At 32.3% G+C, this 12,451-nt stretch overlaps 2 protein-coding genes across 2 annotated transcripts; both read right to left on the minus strand.

Annotated features, from left to right (window-relative positions):
- LOC109326898 (isopentenyl-diphosphate Delta-isomerase I-like) lies at positions 3,441-4,176 on the minus strand. The gene has a single exon (XM_019559793.1). The coding sequence runs from the start codon at positions 4,134-4,136 to the stop codon at positions 3,441-3,443; it is 696 nt and encodes a 231-aa protein (XP_019415338.1). The 5' UTR covers positions 4,137-4,176.
- Positions 7,370-10,036, minus strand: LOC109335896 (annexin-like protein RJ4). The gene is made up of 6 exons (XM_019572146.1): positions 9,841-10,036; positions 9,528-9,673; positions 9,102-9,320; positions 8,498-8,710; positions 8,166-8,255; positions 7,370-7,757 (listed from the first exon to the last, which is right to left on the minus strand). The coding sequence occupies exons 1-6, from the start codon at positions 9,911-9,913 to the stop codon at positions 7,560-7,562; spliced, it is 939 nt and encodes a 312-aa protein (XP_019427691.1). The 5' UTR covers positions 9,914-10,036; the 3' UTR covers positions 7,370-7,559.

Genomic DNA, 12,451 nt, shown 5'->3' on the forward strand with positions numbered 1-12,451 from the left:
TCTTCTATGCCAAAGCCATGCATCATGATTATCATTTGCTACTAAACATGTTATAGGTAAAGCAGAATTCATGTCAATCATATAAATATTATTTATTCTCTTACCGATAAGTTTAGAATTATCCTTACTTTCAATGATGCATTTATCTGGGTAGAATGCCACATGAAATCCTTTGTCGCATAATTGACTTATGCTTAGAAGGTTATGTTTAAGTCCTTCAACATATAGTACACCTTCTATAGTTGTTGATGGTGGCTTTCCAATTCTACCAACTCCAAGAATTCTTCCCTTGTTGTTGTCACCATATGTGACATATCCTTTGTCCCTTGGAGTAAGGACATAGAATTTACTTTTATCGCCCATCATGTGTTTTGAGTAACCGCTATCCAGGTACCATAAATTACAGGCGGCTCTCATGTTTTCCTACAAAATAAATTAAGTTTTGTTAGGTATCCAATATTCTTTGGATCCTCTTGTTTTTGTGCCTTTGTTCCTTTTTAGGAACTTGCTGAATTTCTTTATGAAGAGACTTATATATTCCGTATCATCTTTTTCTGATTCATCACGAGATGAGTCATATCTATCCACTTTTGCCTTTAGAGAAATATTTTTCTTCTTCTTTTCTTGCTCCTCGTGTTGATCAAGTTGACTAAGTTCTAGTTCGTGTTCCTCCAATTTACCAAACAAAGCAGCCAAAGACATTTTGGATAAACTTTTCTTTTCAGAGATTGCAGTTACCTTTGGTTGCCATATTCTGGTGAGTGATCTAAGAACTTTTAAGTTTAAGTCACTATTTGATAGATTCTTTTCAAGAGTTACGCAGTTTTGACAAGAGGAAGAAGAAGGTTTGTTTCTAAATGCATCTATTTCAGATTTTTGTTTTAGAAACATTTTTGACAATTTAACATATTCATCATGTAAATCATTAAATGCAGATTGAAGTTCGAAAGAAGAAAATGTATTAGAGTCGTTTACCTCTTCATCATCAGAATGATGAGATGCCATAAGTGATAGATGTGCTTGCTCTTCGTTTTTTGTTTCAGATGCAGAACTTGTATTATTGTCTTCACAAGCAATGTATTCTCTTCGTTCAGTCTTTACATCATTCTTTCCCTTGAAGGAACCCTTTTTCAAGTTTGGACAATCCATCAGCGGAAAAGGATGAGGATGAGGATGAGGATGAGAATAGGACGGGGATGAGAATGTGGATGAGTATAAGGATAGGGTATAAAAAGGACCTAATATTTGTGGAGTTTAAGAAGCAGAAACCACCTAAACTGTTTTGGACTTGCAGATATTTGTTTCGTATCTAAAAACATTTGAGAATCTGAATCATGAACTTGTAACAAAGTGAAGTCATTATTAGTCTTCTCAGTTGCTACAAGAACTGAACTAGGTGGTGCCATCTCTTTTTTATCATTCTCTCTAGGAATTCAATTCAAGTTCACAGAGAAGAAAAGATAAGATATTTTAAAATGGGTTGGTTTCACTAATGACAATTGAAAATATATTGGATATTTTTTCTTAACATCGTGAATGTATGATTGAGAAGAAATACAAACTCAAAAGAATCATTCCCATATGAGAATTTTATGAAGTGTTTCAAATCTGAAATAAAAGCAGAACCCAAAAATTCAGATACAATTATGAGAGTGAGTTTAGCCGCACTAGTTTTAGATTGACAGAGAAAGAGAACATCTTTGACTAGCTTAAAACAAGGTATTAAATATTAATAGCACTTAATGTTATGAACAAGCTTAAAAACATCATCAACTTTAGATCATGCAAAAGTAGTGTACACTTGTGCTAATTAGATAACATAAACTTTAACAACCAAACAATAGCGTGAGATGTTCAATTCATTTTTGCTCAAGCATTAGCACAACAACTAAGACCAGACTTAAAATTATTTTGGGAGTGAAGCCTGCTAACCTTGAAGTATAATATTGCAGAAAATAAACAATTATAAAGTAAAGAGGAAAGGGAAAGGAGAGTACACAAGTATTTTACATTGGTTCACCTTCTTGTCCACCGAAGGCTACATCCAGTACTCTTGCAACACAAGAGATTTTCCACTAAATATTAAGAATTATAATTACAATATCTCACCCCGAGATCTCTCTGTATCTTACACACTCACTAATATTTATACCTTGGAAAACACTTTTCTAAGTCACTCTATCACCTTTCTATTCACACCCCGTGAAAGAAAGATTGTTTGCAATGAATGAAGAATTATAACATTGGCTTTGGATTGCCTTTACAAGTATGAAATATTATATCACTTGCAATCCAATCAACTCTCTTTATATGCTTAGTAATAATGCTCAATATATTTGTGAAAACTTTTGAAGCAATTACTCAGAATAAATTCTCTATTGAAAGTTTAAGAACTCAGTGCAAAAATGCAGAAAACAGTGAGAGAATTTATGAGAGTTGTATATAAGTTGTGTATTGATGTTGTGAGAGTTAGAGTCTTTATATAGGCTTTCCAAACACCCAAGGTGCCTTTCTGAAAGTGTAGTTTTTTGGAGTGAAGAGATTTTGTTTAGAGTGAAACCATTTCGTTTTGAAATCTGAAATCTCATTCAGCAGTCCTCAGTAATCGATTACTGACAATGGGTAATCGATTACCCAAACATACTATCCACTTAATTTTTAAATTCGATTTTGAGTAATCGATTACACCATTTGGGTAATCGGTTACTCAACTTTTATAAAACTGGTAATCTGTTACTCAAATGCAGTAATGGATTAGTCTGGGTAGTTTTAAGTTGGATAACTCTTTTTCTCTCACATGTAACCTGTTACTCAAATTTCAGTAACCTGTTACACAACATTTTGAAAAATGTTTTCATTTAAAACTTAAAGTGTTTCAATTCTTTTTAAAATATTTTCAGCATTACTACTTTAGTATATTAAAGAGTATAAGATAGAAGTACCTATTTAGACTTAATCTAATTATCTTGAAGCTTTAATCTTCTTTGTCTTCATAAGTATACTTCCTTTTCTTCTTTTTGGTGATGTTGGTGTCTTCATCAAAACCGTGCCAACGTCAGGAGCAAAGATCTTCTTCACACAATGCAGCATCCTCTACTATTTATGTTTAATCATTGTTAACTTTTCAAAAAAAGAATATAAACAAATGATGAATGATGTAGTATCTGTATATAAATTTTTACAGTGAAGTGCATATATATTACACTCAGAAAATTATAATGTGCATAATATTTAATTAAAAAATAAAATTATAAATATGTGGATGTCCACGAATGAGTATCATAAAACTCGTTTCACTACAAAAGAATATCCTGTTAGCCACGGTTACAACCGTGGCTATGGTACCATAAAACCGTGGCAAAACAGAGCAGCCACGGTTTCTACTACCCTAGCAATTACTGGCGTTGCAAAAATTTAGCCACAGTCGTTTTATGATATAGCTACGTTTGGAGGAAGTGTGGTAACATTTCTTTAACCACGGCATGGTCCCACCACTTGAATAAGAAATTATCCACAACTAGTCTGAACCAAGGAGACAGCTTCAAACCTTCATCACCAGCATCAGCTTTCTCCAACAGCTCCTTCAGTTGACGGTTCACATACTTAACATCAGCCACTTCATCTGGATTTGGAGTAACATTAACATCGCGTACAATGAATAACAGATAGTCCAGCTCGTGTTCGCCCCACTTGCCATCAGAGGGTGCCTTATAAAGCATGCGCCCCAATGGGACAAACTGATCAACTGGCACATCTTTAGCAGGAATACCAAGTTCATCCAAAAACTTCCTTTGTGCAGTATTTCTTACACCAAGCGCATTTTCCTCGATCAGCTCAGATTCACGGTATAGCGGGTGGCTGCAGCAGGTGTTTGTCCACACAAGAGGGAATGTTACCTTCGTTGCAGATCGTTGCTGAAGCAACAACTCATACTTTGAGTTGAACAGGAACACACTGAAAGCTCTATGCAGCAAATTTTTAGCTTCAATATTTTCCATCAAGTGGCAATTGTATTTGGAATCGTGACCAACAACACGGTCATTCTGATCCACCAAAATGCACTCGTCATCGAACATGAGGCGTCGTTGAACAATGTCCATATCTGCATCAGGATGAGAAGCGTTTCCCTCTCCCATTGTTGCTGACTCTGATCAATTACTACATACCTTCATCATAACTTATTTTCATTTTCATACACCTAAACGATATAGAACCTTGACAAGACAAAGTTGCAATATGCTCAGACAACTGAACTATGAGTTCAATTGACGCATGTAGCTACTTCAGTAAAGGTATATATAAAATATTTTTATTCAATTTCAAATCACATTCCACCAAAAACCATAATTGCACTCATTTCAATATTTTATCAAACACATAGTGTGCTTCGAAGTATCAACCATCCTAAATGCTAATAAGTAAACATATGCTGAAAGGTGAACAGAGATAAAGATTGAAGCAAACAAATGATTGAAGAGAAAATACAAAACCCTGCGAACTTTAATTCCCTTGAAAGCACCACTCTAAATCAACATACCTGGCCCCAAATTGAATGAACATCCATGTCCCCTTTCACTGACAATCATGTAGCATCTTCAAGAGTAAAGCCATGAAGATAAAGGAGAAAGAAAAATCAGGGAATAAAACATGTTAGCATAGCAACCTAGATTTAAATTAATCCCTTTTTTGTTACAATTCAATCTCTCAAACCCTAATTTCTCATCATATTTTCTCTATTTCAACAAATCACCCATTCAAATTCTGTAAGCTAAGAAGAAAGGTAGAAAAATAAGAAGCTCTAACCTATGGCTTCGATTCAATGTGCTGCTGTGAGTTCAGGTTCAGAAAGTGGAGATTCTACTACGATTGAATCGCGAATCCGCAATGAGATTGCGGTTGAGGAAACAGAAGCTTCGGGAGGACTTAACGGAGGAAGTGAAAAGATTGCAAGGCACGAGCAAGAAGGAGTGACGAGAGAAGGAGGAAGCATATTTGAAGAAGCTCAAAGCGGTGATGGAAGAAGATTTAGTGATAGAAGAAGTGAGGTGTTGAAGCATTTTCTTACCGTGGAGGGAGAGATGAAATTATGGGTCATTTCCATACTTATCTTACAACGTGCACGAACCAGATACAAACCAATTTTGGGATTCAATTTTAAGTTTGCCACAGTTTTACTAAGGGTGGCTGAATTGGCGTGTCCATTTTCCATTTATTTTGTAGTGTTTTCACCCATAAACTATTATCAGAGGTACTCGTTACAATACTATTATCGATACCCATGGGTGAAGAATTCTTTTGTCATTCCTACCCTGACATATTTCCAATAAACTAGTGTGTTAATTTTTTTTTATATTTCAGCCCCTATGTTGGAATCTATAGTTTAATATGTCCAAGATTATACATTTTGGTTTCTTATAAAACCTTGTCACAATTTATAATATTTTTATATTGTAACCTTAGTTCAAATGGGAGGATTCACTTACTCCAAGAATAAGTTTTTTAAACTTACTCCTTATCCTAGTCATCAATTCTAAGGAAATCCAATGATTTGAATTAGTGAGTAGATCTAAACCATTAGATGTCCATAAAATTGATAACTAAGATGAAGAGTAAGTTTAAAGAACTTGTTATTAGAGTAAGTGGATCCCTCCTCTAGTTCAAATGAATGTAGATAATATAATATTTGCGTATAAATTTTTATACAAACAATCCATATGTATTATTCTATTAGTTTATGTGTACAATAAATTTTGGGAAATTTGGTAACAACTTTTTTTTGGGAAATTTGTATTTATATACCTCATTTGAAACCTCAAAAACATCAAATTGACCCCTTATTTTTCTTCTTCCCATATTCCATAAACTTTTACCAACAAAGCGTTAGTCTAGTGGTGTTAGACCTTATTAGATCTCCAAGATCGAATGTCAATTCCTAAGAGCGACACTTGTTGAAAAGGACAAATCCCGAAAGAGAATAATTCCTTACCAAAAAAGGTGAGAGAATACTTTTGATTGTACAAAATCATCCATAAACTTCTAATATTTCACCACATTCCTCAAATCCCAAACTCTTGTATCCCAAAGTGCTTCATTTTTTGTTTACTTTGTTCGTTTTCGTTTTACCTTCACACAAACTAGTGTTAGAAGTTATTTTTAATGTATTTTGAAAGATTTTAGTCGAACTTAAAAAAATGGACCCCCATAATTTTGTAAAAAAACATTGTTGGAAAAAATATATGGTATCAACACAAAAATATGATATCAACATTTAAGCATATAAACATATATATATATACTCATATCTTAATGAATGAAAATTATCTCATCTTTGCACCAACAATGTCCACATTTTTTTACTACGACAAAAACAAAATTAATTTTAAATAGCAACGCCTACTTCCCTAAAACAAAGCATATTTGTCAAAGAATCAATTAACATACCATTAATCATGTACCCGCACATTGTATGTAAATAGTATGCTCCCTATATAAATAGGGATAAACTTCTATTAGTAGTACATAGAAGTGATTAATGATTTAATAATGAACAGTCATTACATAATTTTTATTTCCTTAACAAAATTTGAAATTATAAGAAATAACTGGTTGATTAGAATTTCATTGAAAAATAGTATGAGAATGTTTTAAATATATTTTTTAATTTTTTTTTTCAGAGAACATTAGTTCATTTAATTTTGAAAATAAATTTTCTGTTATTTTTTTGGTGGAGGGAAATACTACATAACATTTTTTCCATCCACAAGACTCGAACCCAGGTTCTTGCTTAAGGAGAATCAAACATGTACCACTTGAACCAACGCCCGTTGGTTGTTACAATTTTAAATACAATAGAAATGGTTAATAATTTCGCAAATGATCAAATTCTAAGGAATTGTGATTTCCTTAATAACTTTTGGAATACTTAAAATAGTTATTTAATTTTGATGATATTGAAAAAAATGGGAAAATGATTTAAGCATTTTCTTTTTTATCGTTAGGCCTTGGGTTTGGAGAGTGTACAAGAAGGGTAGTCGAATGAAATCTTCTACGTCACTCTTATCTAAGAAATAGTCACCTTATTATATTAACTTTTCTTCAATGAAAGTCAATTTATTTTTTGAAGGAGTGAGTATTTCTCACAAATAAATGATAAATATTTCTATAGTTGAAAGTAAGTGGAAACTGAAGTTTGAGGAGGGAAACAGATCATTGATCCCAAAATTATTATGTCATCGATCAACATTCTCTAAATAATATAAAAATATTAATTTATGTTTTTAATTTTTTTTATATAGTAGTAAAAAGTAATTAAGGTGCAAATTTTAAATTTTTGTTAAATCATCAAACATAAGTCAGAATAGAAGACCATAATTTAATGTAACTTTGATATGAACCTTCCATGACAAAGCATAATTGAAGTTCTCAAACATAACAAGGATGATAAAGACAAGACTCTAGAAAACATAACCATACTAGGAAATGAACCAACTGAAATCACAACACCAGAAACCAACTGAAATCACAACAATTATTTCAACAAACAAACATCAACTTCAGTTTTATTTTCCCAAGAGAGTGAGAATGAACTTTTTGTAGTCTCCTGAAATATCCTTAGCCACTGCATCCTCAAGGTGAACACTGTTTCTCTTATAGTAAAGCCCTTTTATGTCCTTCAAATCTTTCTCAGCCCTTGTCACCACCACACGGCTAAGTCCATCCTCATCAGTTCCAAATTTTTTGATAGCTTGGCGCAGAACCTAATCATAATATAGGAATAAGACAGATTTTAAAGACGTTTTAAATAACGGATTCAGTAGCAGATTCGGAAACTTTGAAAACCTTAACGTTCTAACAATTGTGTGTATTATCAGTTGACGTGGCCACAATTGTCACAATATGGTTTCGGCTACTCATAAAACCTTGACATATCGGACTGAAACGGCTTACACTATCCATTTTTTTATTTAAGGAGAGTTGTTTTAGATTATTGAAAAAAACTTAGAATATCAGATGCACTCAGTTAAAGTTTAGATTTATTTTCATTAAATTCATATGCTGTCGCATGTATAGATGTAAGAAAAAAATGTCTATTTTACTAGCATTCAAAGACACTATTCTATCTTAAATTTTGTTTTGCAGTTGAAGAAAAAAAGTGAGAACCTGACCTTTTCATAGTACTTCTTATGGTCATTGATACAACGAATAGCTGTGTGCAATGCCTTGTGGAAGTCATCAGATGTTTGATCCAACAATTTCTGCAAAGATAATATAAAAAGTACTTATAAAAATACCTCTTTCAAATTATTTTGAATCAATCAAACAAGTACAAAATACTTAGTTGAGAATATGATAAGAATTTAATGTGCATATGACTATTAGGAACTTGGTGACTCAGCCGGTAATAATTCTTTGGCGCTATTTAGAATTGTTGCAAACCGCATAAATAAGTGTAACGAAATATGTCAAATAAAATATGAAAAGGCTCTTTCATTCATACCTTACTGATGGAAATGGCATGCTCATCTCTGTAGTGATTGAAAGTCGCCATGAGTTGAGTCTTGCTCCTTGTAGTAAGGATCCTGATGACTTCTTCATAGTTTCCTTTCTTCTCCTTGACAGATTCATGAAGAATGTTAGCTTCAGTTTGGGCCAACCTTGCATTAACATCATCACCCTCATACCTAAATATGCTCACCAATCCAACCAAAAGCTGCTCAAAAATGAAGCACAGATACTCACACCATTAGCAGATTCCAAACATTTCTTCAAAAATAATTATCATTTCACACTAACTTTAGTATACAATTTTCTACATATGGTTAATTTTATACAAATTTATGGTTAATCAAATGCATTAGATGATTAATGAGTTATCCATCATGAATGTATCCGTTAAACAACTCATTAATCATTCAATATATAATTAACTAAGAATTTATATACCATTAACCAAGTACAAATGTGGAGTGTAACACTTTATATACCATTAATTTAGTAAGATTAAGAATTGATTGTTGTTACCAAGTACGAAAAATGGTGTAAAATAATAGTGCGAGAATAAGACCATCTTTGATAGACTATAAAGAATTCGAATGTCTTGCCTGGCGAAGATTGCCAGTAGTATTAGCTGCCACATCTTCTTCCAAGGAATGCTTGTAGCGGTTGTGATAAGCGCGCCTCATTGCCAAGAGCTCTTCAGCTGATAGGACACAAGCAATTTCCACTACAACATGGTAGTCTTTGCTGCCATTCCTGATTGCTACATTGGCCAAAACAGCATCACGGTCTGCAGGTTCCAACATCCAGCGGTACACAGCTTTCTGGTTTGTATAAACCCCATTATACTTAGTTATGAGATTACACTAAAACCAGTGTTAAGTTACAGTTGTGAAAAATTGCCGGAAAATGCGACCATACAGCTGCAATTGCGGTGCAATGCAGGACACAATATTGCAGTTGTGAAATGCAATTTAAAATAGTAACTAAAACCATGTCAAATTGTTAGAAAAATCATTATCTAATGGTACCTCAAAGTCACCAGAAATCTCAGACTCAAGGCGTTTGATGAGATCCTCTTGGAATAGTTCCTCATAAGCTTTTCTGATTTCCTGCCTCTGGCTAACATTTCTGTGCCCTAGTATTGCTATAATCGCCTTATCATCAGCCCCCCATCCTGCATAGTTGAAAACCCTTAGTGCAATTTCATATTTAACAAAAATAACCAAGTCTTAATCTCATCAAGTAATGTTGGCTATATGCATCAAACAACGCTGTCGTTTCATTGTTAAAAAACACAAGCACCAAATTGAACAATTATCATAAAAGCAAGACTGAGTTTACCCTTGAAAGCCTTGTGGAGTGCTTCAGCATCTTCAAGAGGAGAAGTTTGGTTTGGAACAACAAGGGTTGCCATAGGAGAAGTACCTAGTTAAGGCTTTTCCTTTTCCTCTCTGAATGTGTATGCAGAAGCAATACGTGAAGACATTTTATAATGCCAATGGTTACCCTTGAAGTTAACGCCCACTCACGAATATCATGTAAGAACATTGCTTTTTCATGTTTTAGTGAAAATGAATCCCTTAGGGGTTAAGGATTCATTTGAAAATGAGAAAAAAACAAATTGCATGGAAAATTTTGAAAAGAAACTGAACACAAAGGGTGGTTTCAACTAAGGGTTGTTTGGTTGGAAATATTGCGTAAATGGTCGTGTACCATGTGCTGATTTTCGCTGATTTTCGCCTTTTTTGTCTGCATGGGGAACAAATGGCAGTTACTTACTCATGTAGGATTCACTTCTTTCCATATATTATTAAAGGAGAATAAAGATTCATACGAGATAATTTATTTTTTTCTCCTATTAAAATTATAATATGTGTACTATTTTTATTTAGTTTTTAGAAATCTTTTTTATAAAAAATAATTAAATATAACATATATTATGATTTTAATAGCTCTAGAAGATAACTTATTTTTTTATAAAAAAAATACTTTATTGTCTTATTAAAGAGTGTCATTGATCTAGTGGAAACATGACATGCTAGGTTGTTAACCAAGGCCATTATATCATACTAGCGTGTTGACATACACTGTCGTGTCTGTCATCCCGCTTTCCTATCGTTTGTAATGCATAGTTTGCATTTTATAAATTCAAATATAATTTTTTGCGCTAAATTTACGGTTGAATTTATTCAATTAGTCTAATATTCTATTTTTTAAATATACTTTTAAAATAAGAAGATAATAAGGATAAAATAAGAAAATAATATTATATGGTCTTTTGATAGAAATAAAAAGATATTAAGGACAAAATAGGAAAACACAAATTACACCATGATGGATGGTTATTTTGTGTTTTCCCTTTATTAATAGTATATTAATAGTATAGATTAATAGTATAGATATAGATAAAATATCAAAGTTTTTTTAAAAAAATTCTCTTCAACTACTTTATTTAATTTTTTTTATTTTATTATAAGTTTTATAATTTTTTATTATTTATAAATGCTCGTGGGCTGCTTGCATGTCCGTTAGCCCATTTTAAAATTGGTTAACATACATTTTTGTCCATTAAGATAATACAGACATGTTTGTGTCTACTTAAATTTTATTGATATTTACGGTAACAGGCAAAACGGTCCGGACAACCTATTTTGTCATCTCTAATTCCATCCATTATAACAAGGCTAGACTTTTTCAATACAAGTTAAGCTAGCCTTTTTGGATAAAGGTTACGCTGATATTTTTTACAGAACTATTTAGTGTAGCGGTTAGAATTTCCATAATTTAAAAAATATTTTGGCTACCAAATCACCTATTAAATCATATTATATATTATTACTTGTATTTAATTGCTGGAGTTAAATAGATCTACTTTCAAAAGGAGCCCACTTGGCTTATTTAAAGGCTTTATTGTAGAATAAGTATGAATGTGATATACAGTGTAAAAATTTATATATAGTCAGTTCATCATCCTCTATTCATTTGAATTACTTTTTTTAGGAATTAATGATGATTGAAAATAAATGATGGATAATGTAATGACAGTGTAAAAAACTCTTACACTGTCAATGTATAAATATTTTTCTGAATAAGTATTTGATTGACTTACATGTCATGTTTTTAAACAGAACAAACTTAAGCCTTAATATTTTTAAACAAATAAATACGTCACTCGCAAGTCATAAACTATACACATTATATAGATTGGGTCTCTTTAAGGTAAAAGATGAGAGTGCAATGTGTCAAGAGAGCACTTAAGCTTGCCTATGTTTTGATGAAGACAAAAGATTTAGTGAAAGCATAAAGACAACTCAACATGCCAAAGATTCAAGAGCTTCATGTCTAGACTAGAGTCTTAGATGTGTCTTAGTTATTGAGTATAGGTTAGGTAAACCTAGATATAAATCACACAAAGTCTAAAAACTATCATATCATTTACATGAGACATGCCATCTAGTTTATTATATGTTCATGCATTAATCATACATGTTATTTGTGTATTTTAGGCATAACATAAAAGGTAAAACATGTCTAGTTGAAAGCATAACATATATGTAGTTTACCAATTAACATCTTAACTGAAAATATGTCAGTTAATCGATTAAGTGAAGCTTTAATCGGTTAACGTGAAAACAGTTTCAACAGATAATTGAAAAACAGATTTCAGTTACTCTCTAACAGCCCGTTAATCGATTAACAAGCAACATAATCGATTAACTGGGTGAAAACTATATAAATTGTATTTTCAACAGATTTCATATACGAATTAATACATTCATTCATTCATATTAGAATTGCTAAGTTGCATATTTCATATTCTTTGTATTTCATATAGGCAGAGAGAATTACATGTAAGATTAGAATGAGATAGTATTATGCTTAGGGATTAACATGTCATCCATTGCATATTATCAAATGTGTTCATCATCCTATCTTGTTCTTGCATGATTCT

The sequence above is a fragment of the Lupinus angustifolius genome, chromosome LG02 (genome assembly GCF_001865875.1).
Source record: "Lupinus angustifolius cultivar Tanjil chromosome LG02, LupAngTanjil_v1.0, whole genome shotgun sequence".
In the NCBI taxonomy this organism is placed as follows: Eukaryota; Viridiplantae; Streptophyta; class Magnoliopsida; order Fabales; family Fabaceae; genus Lupinus; species Lupinus angustifolius.

Bases quoted from the DNA above. Each gene is read 5' to 3' on its own strand.
- LOC109326898 (XM_019559793.1), bottom strand. From the start codon at position 4,136: ATGGGAGAGGGAAACGCTTCTCATCCTGATGCAGATATGGACATTGTT.
- LOC109335896 (XM_019572146.1), bottom strand. From the start codon at position 9,913: ATGGCAACCCTTGTTGTTCCAAACCAAACTTCTCCTCTTGAAGATGCT. The intron at 9,674-9,840 runs GTAAACTCAGTC...TCAACTATGCAG, and splicing joins ACTCCACAAGGCTTTCAAGG to GATGGGGGGCTGATGATAAG. The intron at 7,758-8,165 runs GTCAGGTTCTCA...TATTATGATTAG, and splicing joins ATAAGAAGTACTATGAAAAG to GTTCTGCGCCAAGCTATCAA.